Below are 14,133 nucleotides of genomic sequence, written 5' to 3' on the forward strand. Positions count from 1 at the left end.
AAGGATATCAGGAAAACAACACAATTTACAATAGTCACTGCCACTGAGTCAATTCCGACGCATGGTGACTCTATGGGGCAGGGTAGAAACCCACATGGGTTTCAGAAATTGAAACTCTTCGTAGGAGAAGAAAACCTCATCTTTCTCCCCAGAGCAGCTGATGATTTCAAACTGCTGGCATTGTGGAACGCAACCTATCTCATAACCACTCTGCTACCAGGTCTCCTTACCATTTACAATGGCCACCCACAAGATGAAACACTTAGGAATAAATCTAACCAAATAAATAAAAGACTTGAACAAAGAGAACTGCAAAACCCTACCACCAAAAAAGACGTACATAAGTGGAAGAATATTGCATGGATAGGGAGACTTGATATTGTGAAAATGTTAATACTGCCCAAAGTGATCGACGCATATAATGCTATCCTGATCCAGATTCCAATATCACTCAATCTTTAAAGATATGGAAAAACTACCACCTCTTTTATATGGAAAAGAAAGCGACCTGAGGTAAGCAAAACACTGTTGAAGAAGAACAGAGTAGGAAGCCTCTGACTTCCTAATCTCTAACCTAATACACAGCCATGGCATTGAAACATCCTGGTACTTGCACAGCAATAGATACACAGACTGATGAACCAGAATTAAGTAATCCATCCACCAGCAGACAGCTGATCTTTAACCAGGGTTGAAGCACAGGAAGAGAAAGTCTTTTTAAGCAAGGGTGCTAGCAAATCTGGATATCCATTTTCAGATGAATAACATAGAAATCATATCTCACATCAAATAGAAATTAAAAATTACAGATGAATCAAAGGCCTAAATGTAAACTCTAGAACTAAAAGCGTATCACTGAAAAAGTAGGGATAAATACAGGGGCCCTAACAGAAGGATCAATGAGCTATCAAACGTAATGAAAGACACAAGCAGGAGAAGACAATTTAGATAACTTGGATATTCTTAAACAGATCATTAGGTGCATCAAACTATTTCACCAAAATGGTAAAAATAGAGTACACACAGTGAGAGACCATTTGAGCAATGACATATTGGACAAGGGACTATTTATAGAAAACTTCATTTCAAAAGGAAAAAGACAAATAATAAAATTTTAAATCAGCAAAGGATACTAGCAGGGATATTAAAAGACACTTCAGCAAAGAAGTGGTAGCTACATAATTTCGTGACAATTTGAATTATAGGGGTGGAGGCCAGCCCGTCAATCAGGTCACGCTCTGATGGTGCCTCCTGGTGGGCGTGACCTCCTCATATGGAGGATCCTGGGAAAATCCCTCTATCTCTGTATTCACTTTCTTGTTGACAAGCCATGCTGAGATCTGTGCCAGCCCTGTGATGCTTCTGCCACCATTGAATCCACATGACTTTTCACCCACAGGCCTGCGATCTTCCTGCTTTTTGTGTCATTGTTTGTGGCACAGGGATTTATGAACTAGTGTCAGACTTGTGGACTAGTATTGGACTTACGGACTTGAGTTGGACTGGGCTACAATGTGCTCCTGATATATATAGCAACTTCTTGATCTAAAGCTCTCTCTGAATTTGTTTCCCTAGTCAACCCAGACTAACACAGAAGATATTAGAAATGTTCATAATCATTAGTTATTTGAGACATGTATATCAAAACAACAATGTTATATCACCCCATCCAGCATGAATCACAAAGTTAAAAACCCCCACCATCACCAATAATAACAGCAACAACAAACAGATAACAACCAAGGCTGGAGAGTTTACGGGGAGACTGGAATTCTCATCCACTGCTGGTGGGACTGTAAAACAGGGTAATAACTGTGCAGCATGATGTGATGTTTCCTCCAAAAGTTGGTCATGGAAATACTGTATGACTCAGCAATTTCTCTACTTGACACACATGTTTATATGCAAACCCATGTACAAAAAGGATGGAAACAACCTACATGGCCATCAGTACAAGAATAGATTTTTTAAGTTTTGGTACATACATACAGTAGAACATAAATCAACTGTAGAGATGAATGTGTGGAGGACTTCATTACATGGATGAACTTGCAGGACATCATGTTGAGTAAAATTAATCAATCACAAATGAAGAAACATTTTATGAGACAACTGCTATATAAAGACAAGCCAAGTTTTCTGCACCTGTTTGATAGTATTTCAAATTATTTGATAGTAATAGAGGTGGGAGGAAAAATCACTGGCTAGATGCCAGATAAGGGTTGATTTTCAATGGAAAGGAAAGTAACATACAATAAGAGGGAGGTTGGCAAGAAATGATTAAAGCAGGGCAAAAACATTGGGGAAGTGTTAAAGGCAACAGAGATAAATATTGCTATATGCAAAATTCTGAAATGGTAGTGATCTACAAGTAGATACTTGGGTAGATAATCAGGCTGAACAGGTATGGGAAGGAGGGTGGAAGTATACTCATGAATATACAGAAATTTGTCAGGGGACATTTGTATATATCTGTTTACATTTTGGTGCAAAGATAACCATGAACGTGGTAGTGCATTACAGGGAGCAATGTTATGAAAATTTCTTAAGACATAACCAAATACCTAGAGGAAATGATGGATCAGAACCATTGTCTCAGGGAACACCAAGATCAATTGGATTGGCATAATGTAGCTCATAAAGACAATGTTGTACATAGTACACGAGGGAGTAACAATTAGGGTCTTAAAAGTTTGTGGTCGCCATCTAAGATACAAATATTGGTTTCTCCCATCCATAGCAAGAAAGAATGATGAAAACTGAACGATATTCAAGTGGCCTAGAGAAACAGCACAACAGTGTGATGTACCACACAGCTTCCACAACCCCGAGACCAAAAGAACTAGGTGGTACTTGGCAACCACTACAACTGCACGAAAAAGGACATTAGAAGATACTGTGTAGAGTAGGAGAAAATGTTGAAATAGACCCAACTCAGCCGTTCTCAACCTGTGAGTCATGACCGCTTTGGGGATCGAATGATCCTTTCCTAGGGGTCACCTGATTCATAACTAGCAAAATTACAATTATGAAGTAGCAACGAAAATAATTTTCTGGTTGGAGGGTCACCACAACCTGAAGAACTGTATTAAAGGGGCATGGCATTAGGAAGGTTGAGAACCTCTGCCCCAAATCTAAAACAGACCAGTCTGTCTGGTCAGATAGAGACAGTGGACCCCCGGAGACTATGGCTTTTAGGTCAGATGTGGAAATGAAATAACCCCCATGTTAGAATAATCACCTGCTTAAGATCAAAAGGGAAGCATTTATTCAAAGACAACGTATAGAAGTTTGGGAAAGAAGAGGGATGAGTTAGGTAGCACAGGAGTGACTTGTAATAAATGTTTGAATACTGAGGGAATTGCAATGGATGAATTGAAGCCAAATGTGTATTAACTGTCGAATGTAAAACTGATGATCTGCTCTGTAAGCCTTCATCTGATTCACAGTACAAAGTTTTAAAATCTTTTTAAAGAAAACATGGCAAGATGCATGAAGAAGAGGGGACCTTTTTGAAAGGCATGCAAAAGAATAAAGTGACCAATTACAATGATGCAACAGAATGCATTAACCAATACAGGATGAGATGCAAGAAAAATGAAGTTAGAATCACTCTCAAATTCTTAATTATGAATTCTGGATGAATACATGTATCATTGGCAGAATTACAAAGAACATGGAGGGAAATGTGTTCTGTAGGGAGGAGTGGAGATGGTGATTTTACTTTGTGCAAATTCGGTTCATTTTGAGGATTCAGTTGCATCTTAGGCAAACCAGTCTCAATCACCTCCTGTATACTTTACAACTAGGCAGTGAATAAGTAAAACCAAGAAAGAACTTATGTCTTTCAATCATGGTGTTGGTGAAGAATATTAAATACACTATGAGCTTCCAGAAGAATGAAGGAGTCTGTCTGGAAAGAAGCAGAGCCTGAATGCTCCTCGGGGACAAATCTGGTGATGCTTCCTCCTAGGAACTTTGAGCATGGTACCAGGAGGGACAATCCCAGGAAGGACATCAAGCATGGTAAAACAGGTGCTTAGTGAAAAGTGAGAGTAACCACAATAACACGGACTAATGCAGTGACTGCAAAAAAGTGTCCAAACATAGTAATTATTGTGCAGAGAGCAAAAACATAGGCGGTGTTTGTTCTGTTGTATCTATGACTTGACAGCACCTAACAGCACCCAAATTCTGCTATGTAGAGGACGCCAGAAGTGAGTGAGTGCTCAGCAGAAAGATCACATAGAGAAAGAGGTTTTACTATCTGGCCTTTATTCAGTAACAGTTAAATTCAAAATGTGTGGGGATTGTTGTTGTAGTTGTTGTTATGTACCATTGAGTTGGTTCCAACTAATAGAGACCCCGTGTGCAACAAAACAAAACTCCACCAGTCTGGTGCCATCTTCACAATTGTTCTTCAGTTTGAGCCATTGTCACAGCCACTGTCATCAACCCATCTCATTGAGGGATTTCCTCTTTTTCAAGGACTCTCTGCTAAGCCTGGTGTCCTTCTCTAGGGACTTGTATCTCCTAACAACATGTGGACATGACTCCGAAAATATAAAGAGAATGAGAAAATGGAGCTAAGAATAAGAACCTACTGTTAGGGACCGAAATAAAGAGCAACACAAAGGTAGGAAGAAATCGGAAGAACAGTCAGTCAATCAGTTAGTTGGGTGCATCCAGTCAGTGCCACCTCGGAGCAACCCTCTGTCCAACAGCACCGACCACTACCCAGTTCTGCACGACCTTTCCAATTGCTCTTACGTTTGAGCCTATTGCTGCGGCTATTGTATCAACTCATCCTGTTGAGGGTTTCCTCATTTTTGCTGCCCCTCTACTTTATCAAGCATGATACCCTTTTCCAGAGATTGGTCTCTCCTAATAACATGTCCAAAGTACATGTTTGGGGAATAGAAGATGTAATACCTAGGGATTTAAACTACTACCCATCTGCACTACGTGTAGAGGACGATTTATTTATTTTTGTTTATGTAACTGTGTTGTGTGTTCCTAACCAACCTTCGAGTGGTTAAAGCAAATGGAAGATCTGATCAAGTGAAAGCTGAAGAGAAGATTTCAAAGGGGGACTTTAGGAGACCAAAAAAAAAAAAAAAGGTTTTATAAGTGAATAGGCAGATTTGGATTCAGAAAATCAAAACTGAGAGATGTGTTTGGAATTTTTCAAGCTGAAAGAATTAAAAAAACCTTCATACCTAAGTTAAAATATTGGAGGATTATATGGCCAAACTATGACATAACCCAGCAAGCGTGAAATGCAGATGGAAAGAATACACAGAGCAAAAAATAAGGGGTAGGGGACGGGGCGGTCAATGTTCAACCCTGTGTAAGGAATAGTACACGATCACAAAAGGAACCGTGATGGTGCTAGTGGGTAAGCACTAGATGCATGACTGCAAGGTTGATGATTCAAGCCCACCAGCCACCTCTTTTTCAAAAAACGAAGTCTATCTGCTCCTATAAAGATCAACAGCCTCAGACCCCTGGAGAGGGTCATTATGAGTTAGAATCAGCTATGATCAAGAGCAAATGTCACTGAACAAAAAGGCTCAAACTGCAATGAAGGCAGTAATGAAAAGCCAGGATCCAGAGATTGACTGAATACAAGTGGGAACATTTCAACAAATGGACACAGCACTGTAGGTGCTCACTTGTTATGCCAAGAACTAACGACGATCCGTCCTTGTGCCTATTCCAAAAAAAGGTGATACAACAGAATGTGGCAATTATACCACAACTAAAATGTTAAAGATAATGGTAACAATGGTTGCAATACATTAATACGAACTACCAGAAATTTAAACTGGATTTAGAAGAGAATGTGAAACCAGAGATCTATCAATGCTGATGTCAGAGGGGTCTTGGCTGAAACCAGAGCATACCAAAAATTTGTCCATCTGTGATTTATGATTGTGTAAATCATAAAGAAGTATGGAAAACCTTATAAGTAATGGAAACTCTTAACTGTGTTCATGCAGCACCTGTGCATCGATGAAGAGGCAGTTCAAATGGAAGTGAGTACTAAGGAGTGGTTTAAAATCAGAAAATATGTGTATTACAGTTGTATCTTTTCGCCATGCTTATTCAATCTGTTTACTGAGATAAATAATCTAAGAAGTTGAACAATATGAAGAACAATGCAGCATCTCTACTGGAAGAAGATTTATTAACACCTTGCTGCTAAATGTTCTTTTGTTGAAAGCAATGAACGCTTGAAGCACTTAATGATTTAGCTCAGAGACTATAGCCTTCAGCATGGATTACATCTCAAATAAAGAAATCCAAAGTCCTCACAACTGGACCGATAAACAACATCATGATAAATGGTGAAAACATGGAAGTCATCAAGAATTGCATTTTACTTGATCCACAATCAACATCTATGGAAGCTGCAGTCATAGAATCAATGCTGTACTATATTATACAAATATACTTCACAAATTCTCTTTAGAATGGTAAAAAGCAAAAAAGTCACTTTGAAAACTTTAGATAGTTTTCTATCTCCAGTTTTAACTGAAGCCTTGATATTTTCAATTGCCTCTTATGTATGAAAATTTGCACAAGGAATATGGGAGACTGAAGAAGAATTGATGTCCTTGAAATATGTCACTAGAGAAGAATATTAAAGGAACCACAGATTATATTGGGTATTGAATATATCCAGAAGAAAGACCAAATTTGTCTTGGAAGAAGTACAACCAGAATACTCTTTGAAGCAATAAATGAAGGGTCATCCAAAAAGAGACGAGACCCTCAATGAGATGGGGCAGCCCAGTAGCTGCCACAACTGTAAGGATGGTGCAAGACTGGGCATCATCTCCTTTTGTTGTTCCTGGGGTTGCAATGGGTCAGGAACTACTCCTTGGCACCTTATAACAGCAATCTAACGGAAGCCTGTTCCTATTTTCCTGTTTTTCCATCTTTTCTCTTTTAAAATAATCATTTTGGTTGGAAGAAGATATTAAAATATTCCTGGATTCCACCCAAGTTTTGAGAAGTAAACCTGCTGTTCCCAAAGGTCCCGTAAAAGAAGCATCGTCTGCCTGTGTTCCCTTGTTACCTCATAAAGAACGGTGGTGTTCCCATGTAACAGAGGTCCGTAACAGATGTAGGAGTGCCCAACAACCCAGCCGAGGTCAGAAGCAGCCCACCATACCTAAAACGTAAGATGATAATAAAGTGAACAAATCTTCCTCGGAGCAATGCCAGGGAATCTTTCTGGGAAACGATGATTACCTCTCCAGGTTGAAGTCCATACACAGAAGACATTGTCCAGTTTAGCATGACAGCATAGCCTCCAGTGGGCCTAACCACACCCTAAAGGAAAGACAAAGTTCATCTCCAGTTAGCAAACGGTACGGAAAAAGATTCGCCGACTTCCTATTGCCCCAACATGTTTCTGGGCTTTAAATGCTTTTTATTTCTATAGGCTACACGTTACTTTGACCTTCATATAATTTTAGTTGAACCCTATTTCTTTATCTCCTCCAATAAGAGACAGAATGAACTGTCCACTTCAGCACTATTGCCAAAATCTGTCCTCACAGAACGTTCCTTTCCCTTTTACAGGAAACTTTAAGAAGTGAAAAATAATCTGCAAAAGCATGTTTCATGAGTAATAGAGTATCTCATTTGCAGACTTGCTTACAAAACAAAGCTGGGAATACAAATATGAAATTCACTGCAAGTACAATGTAGTTGTGGGCATAAGACGGGAGCTACCATAAAGGTTCCTAGCCCCTAAGATTATTAAATAATAATGGCCTCTTGAGGAGAAAGCCATTTGCGAACTGAAGCCCAGTGATAATGTTACACTTGGGACGCTCACTGCTGGCATCGCCCTACCAAACCCATTGCCATCAAATTGATTCCGATTGATAATGATCACGCACTAGCACATGAAGAACCAGACTCCATGCAATGGATCTGAGACGGAGAGATCTGCCGTGTGTTTCATTTTATGCAAAAGTCAGGATTTGTATATCGTAAATCAATTTCAAACATCAAAAATTCACATTGTGAGCATATTCAATGTCAATACAAGGCTAAATATATGAAAACTGAGCATGAAAGTTATCAGAAATACAAACCAGGGATATATTTAATAATTAATTTCATTTATTATTTTACTATAAATATGAATCCTTATTGGCTTGATAAGACATCACCATAAGGATTTTTAGAATGAATAGGAGCTAAGATTTGAAAATTTTTCATTGTCATTTTATCTTCGTAATTGTGTGTGTGTGTGTGTGTGTGAGTTAGAGAGAGAGTTTTGTGCAAAAGTTTACAAATCGAATTGATTTCCCATTCAACAATCCATGCACATTTTGTGACATTGACTGCAAGCCCCACCATGTAACAGCATGCCTTCTACTCTTCCCCTGTGCGCAGCATTCCCTCCCCCCCCCCTCCTTCTTTTCCTCCCTTCTGAGCTTTATCCCTGTGCAAACGCTGCCCATTTGGTCTGCTTAGATGTTTGTTCTAATGGTTGCCTACTCCCTGGTGTTATTGCTCGCCCTATAAGCCTATCATTTAACTGAAAGTTGAGCTATGTGGGAAATTCAAGTCTTTTTGAAGCATCTTTTAGTAGATCAGTTATGAATACAATCATTTCTCTATGTGAAAAATAAGTATTCTCCTAAAAGTGAAATCTTACCTGTAATTCATAAATGTGCTACTAGTTGTGTTTTATGGAATAGTTCTGTGGCTTTAGCACACATACTTGCATCCCAGCCTCATGCCAAGAAGTTGGTTCCACCTCTTAGTGATGGATTAGAACCACCTCAAAGGCTGTAGATCTTTCAGGAAGAAGCTGGCCCTGTCTCTCTCTCCTGGCTGATGGGGTCAAACTACCGACTTTCTGAGAAGTAGTCCTGACCTTTAACCATTGTGCCTCCAGGACTCCTCCAGATGTCAGGGGAATGAAAGGACATTGCTTTATGTGAGTAAAATTGCTCCTTTCTTCAGGTGCCACTCGTAAAATATAGATACCAAGGTGTTTGAAGTAGAGGGTCAGTGTGAGAGAGGAAGATCCTCAGAAAATGGATGGGAAACACCTGCCACAGTGGGCTCCAGCATGCTGAACAACTGTGAGCCTGGCCCAGAATGAGGCATTACTTCTGTCTGTCCCACAAAGGGTCACTATGAGTCGGAACTGACTCGAAGACACCTCATGACAACAACAAAAACAGGTGTGGAATATAGTTTATTACCAGCAATAACACCTGGTCTCTTGGCAAATATCAGTGCATCTTTGTAGATTTTCTGACAAGTTTAGCATGCAGCTGGCTTGCTTGATCACCCTGGGGATATTCAAAACTCATGAGCTAGCAGTTTTCACACGAACACTTTCCTGTGTTAACCAATAGGCTATTCTTTGCGTGTATTGTCCCCTGTCCTTCAAGCCCATTGAGAATCTGGTTTACCTGTGGGACTTTTCCCATTGGTTACTACTTTGATGAAATTGATATTAACCCATGAGTAATTTTGTATCCTAAAAACATTTATTCATTTTGAAGAAAAAGTGTATGTCTTCAAGCATAGTATGTATCCAAATAATCAACAGACAGTAATCATTAATGTTACTAATTCACTTTATTTTAGATTTTCTCTCTACACAGCTATCCCTGTACTTGGGTATTGCTTTTATCAATAATTCCAAATACTGTTAAAATAGGGTAAAATTATAAAGTATGTCACACAGAAGATTCTTCAACCAGAAACCATGATAAGAAGAAAGAACAGGCTAGTGAAACAAAGCTGAGTGATAAGTCATTTGCAACACTAGGAAGATAAAAGGATAGATGATTAAATATCAATGATCCTCTCAAAATGGCTATTTCAAATGGGTATCACTGCGGCTCTGTCTAGAAAATGGCATATAATTAAAACCATCTGACCTCAAAAATACGAGACGTAAATGTGAGACTATGTGGGATAAGGCATTTGAAAATGTGTTAGAAGTTAGATTTAATTTCCTATTAATACTACTTTCCATAGCTCTAGCAATTATGGCAGAAAAGCCAAAAGAATTAGAGTCTATCCTCAAAGATTCTCATTGAAAATAAATTAAAATTAAGCTGAGGGAGAAAGAAGAAACTATATTTTGTCATTATCATAATTTTTCATTGGTATTTGATAACTAATTCATTTTAATTTTTTAAAAAATGAATATAAAAATTTCACTCAAACATTTAATCACCATCCAGATTCCAGATCTACTATTTAATCTTGACTTCAGAATAATCAGATGGTAATATGTCACCATTCTGAAAATTGATCAAAATTTGAAAAATCAAATTTAAATCATTACAAGTTATTTTAGGATCCTAGTCAAACCCACAATGAGTGATTCTATTCCGATCAACAGCCAACATTGATAAGGGTTATAAGCCTAAACTTGATGGGGGTACCAGCCTCATCTTTCTCTCGTGGAGCAGCTGGTGAATTTGAACCACTGACTTTTTGGATCGAAGTCCAATTCCAAACCCACAATGTCACCATGGCGCCTTGAACAATTGATATCATGTAGAAAAAAGAACTGTAGTTTTATATTTTTGAAGTACATATGTTATTAAAAGTTTGAAAGTCAGGAAATATTGGGAAGCTTTGATTTAAAAAGCATTTATTATAAGCATTAATTTGTGTCTAAAAATAAAAAGATAAAGCATTCTCGTTCTCATTTGTAATCATATTTTCCAGATAATTAAAATTAAAATACAAAAAAAACCCAGCTCAGCTTTTGAAAACACATAAGCAATGCTCAAAAATAGATCATCATATTCTAAGTAAGCAAAATTAAGCAGTAACTAAAAATGCATCTATGCAATATATTTAAATTTTTAAATATGAAGTAAAAATATGTACTATCTATGCTTACTCTGAAAACATAAGCAGATGAAAGATGGCACTATCTCTGCTCTTTTAAAGATTTGCCGTCTCATAAACCCGAGAAAGGTCACGATAAATCAGAATTGGCTCCCCAGCAAGGGTCGGTGAGAAAGACAAGGAAAGCCACAAAGCTATCATCAATGAGCCCATGAAAATGAAATAGAAACTGGTGCGATCAGGAGAGGTTGGATAGTTTTCTTACAGCCATCCATGAAGCAGAGCTGCCTCAGGAGCAAGGGGGAGCTCAGAGGTGAGGGAAACTGAGAGGTACGTGGATTAAGCAGAGGGGCGTGCCTGAGGGAGAGCTGTTAAATCAGCCTCTCCTCACTCATGGGGGTGACATGTCTTCAAGAGTAGAAAAACTTTCCACCATCTCTTGGTTGCAACCTTTTTCGAAAAAAGTGTTTATTGTGAATTAGGTACAAATAGTTCATTATTATAAGGTGTGTGTACCTCACTAATATTATCATTTCCCGTATGTTGTTGCCAGGTGACAGCCAGTCAGTTCTGACCCATAGCAACCCGTGCAGAGAGAAGGAAACACAATTGTTCCTATGTGTGAGCCCAATATTGCATCTCCTTGAGTACCTTCCTCTTGTTTGCTGCCCCTCCACTTGACCAAGCATGATCCCCTTCTCCGGGGACTGGTCTCTCCTGACATGTCCAAAGTATGTGAGACAAAGTTCATTCTTTCTTCTAAGGAGTACTTTGTCCATAGAGACCAATTTCTTCTTGTAGCAGTCCATGTACTTTCAGTATTCTTCTCTAGCACCACAATTTAAGTGATTGAATTCAATGCCCAACTTTCACATGCAAAACCACTTATCTGTGGTACAGTTCTTACAGTTAAAATGCTGACCAAGCTTCACCTTTGCCCCTATTTCACAGTTGTTTAGATCAATAAAAAATTATACACCTGCAAGAGTATTCTCTGCAAAAGCACTCTGAGAGCTATCTGAAAACCTGAAGCAAGTTATTTTAGGTTTGATGAAATATCCCAAATGGCAATAATTCTTTCCTATTGCTTTTTGGTTATTTCTGTTCTTCCATAATATCAAGATAGGGAAAAAAATACATAACTGTCATTAAATCTTCCACTCTCAAAAAAAGGACCTCCACCAGATGAGGGATTCCTCTGTAATCTGGTGCTTATAACTATCATGGATACAGGCACCCAAAACGAATGGTAAAATCCAAGAACAAAACAGAAATGTATTTAAAACACATCAACTGTGGTTGATGGGATATTTGCAGCAGAAAGCAGATTAACTTGTCATACAGCAATCTGACAACTCCTAGGTTTATGGATGCAGAAATGCAAATATGGCCTAAATATATCTACAAAAGATGATTTCAAATGTGTCCACAAGAAACTATCATTTTTAAACAGAGTAGTTTAATCGGCTCATGACATAAAGATCAAACATCAAGAAAACAAGACACGAGAAACATAATGAGATTTATATTAAAATGTTTCATTGATGCATATATGTTAACCTTTCCTGCACTCTATTCTGGTGATTTTAATTTTAAAATTGTAGTTACTATTAATCCTTATCAGATGTCCCAGTAATTAAATTAGAATTTCATGAATAAAGAGCAGTCTTAGTAATTGACTAACTTAAGAAGTAAGAAAACATTCAACAAATAATCTGAAAATTGACTATGACCAATTTTAAGGTTAATGCTATAGTTGATTCAGAGGAGTATGAAATACATCCTAGGACCTGAGATAAAAAAATCCTCAGATGCATATAGGAAAATAAAATAAATGGCAGAGAATATTGTCCATGTATAACATGATGCAAAAAAATGGAACTCTCAAAGTACACTGAAATGGAGAGTTACATATTTCTGAGTTATCTTGTGAGATAACTGATTTTTCCATTCAGTATGGTCTACTTTGCGAACCTTATCTACTCCCATAAGTTAAAATACCAGCATCAACACCAATGACCCACAAGTATTATCTTCTGCTCCAGACATACATTTTAGTCCAAACACTAATTTTAAAATGCTGCCTAAGTTTTTCCATGTGAATGCCTCAAGCACCCATCATATTCAACATTTCCAAAGTCCTAACTTCCCAAAACCCAAATGATCTCCTCTAGGTTTCTGTTTCAGTAAATATCCAAAGCCACCCTCCTATGTTCTTAGATGCAATGGTATAGACTACTTCTTTGCCTCACTCTGACCTGAAATCAAGTCTGATTGCTGCTCTCTGTTAAGTGTCCTATCTTGGGCAAAATTTTGAAATATCAAGCGATCTGAAAACTAATCTCCATATCTATATTTCCAGCACACTGTTGCTGTGGTATGCCAATCTAGTATGTTTTTGCATATAACACCACTCCAAGAAAAAAACAATTGAATGGCTTCTTTCTTAAAATTTCTTTTTTACTTAAGAAGCAGTAGGACTTTCCATGTCTTACATACAGAATACAATCAAAACTTTTTACTTACACTTTAAGATCATCTACAGTTTGTCCCTGTATACATATCAGATGTTTTCTTCTTCACCTCTCACCATATGCACTACCTCGCACCATATACACTAACAATTCTAAGGCCTGCCCTTATCTTGGAATTCTTGCCGTGGCTCACGCTGTTACCCTCTACCTACAGTGGCCTCCTTCCAAGGATTTCACTATGAAAATATTCCACTTATCCTCAAACATTACCTTATCAAGAGTTTTCCCTGACGGAGTAACACTTTGTTATCCATTATTCTGTTTCCTTACTCTTGATATATTTTTCTCCTTAGCACTTATCACAAACCAAAATCATCCTCCCTGTGATTGAGTTGATTCTGTCTCTTGGCAAACCTAGAAGACAGAATAGAACTCCTCCTGTGGGTTTCCAAGACTACAACGCTTTATTTTTATTATTATTTTAAATACTTTTATTGGGGGGCTCTTACATCTCTTATCACAATCCATACATTCATCCAGTGTGTCAAGCACATTGGCACATATGCCACCATCATCATTTTCAAAGCCTTCTCTTCCCACTTGAACCCCTAATATCAGCTCCCCATTCCTTCCCCCTCCCTCAACCGCCCACTCTCCCTCACAAACCCTTGATAAATTATAGATTACTGTTTCCATGTCTGACATCATCCTCCGTCATCCCTCACCCATGTTTCTGTTATTTGTCCCCCTGGGAGGGGGTTCTAGATTGATTCTTGTGATCGATTCTCCCTATCTTCCCCCACCA

General features: G+C 38.3%; 1 protein-coding gene across 1 annotated transcript in view; it reads right to left on the bottom strand.

The window, feature by feature from the left end:
* Positions 1-14,133, bottom strand: part of ACSS3 (acyl-CoA synthetase short chain family member 3) — a 187,921-nt gene that overhangs the window by 91,682 nt on the left and 82,106 nt on the right. The window contains exons 7-8 of the mRNA XM_045288656.1: positions 7,261-7,341; positions 7,085-7,180 (exon numbers count right to left, since the gene is read on the bottom strand). Of these exons, the coding sequence (XP_045144591.1) occupies positions 7,085-7,180; positions 7,261-7,341 (177 nt within the window). The remainder of the gene's footprint in view (positions 1-7,084; positions 7,181-7,260; positions 7,342-14,133) is intronic.

The sequence above is a fragment of the Echinops telfairi genome, unplaced genomic scaffold, assembly GCF_000313985.2.
Source record: "Echinops telfairi isolate 266 unplaced genomic scaffold, ASM31398v2 ScPeMD7_2;HRSCAF=8, whole genome shotgun sequence".
Taxonomy (NCBI): Eukaryota; Metazoa; Chordata; class Mammalia; order Afrosoricida; family Tenrecidae; genus Echinops; species Echinops telfairi.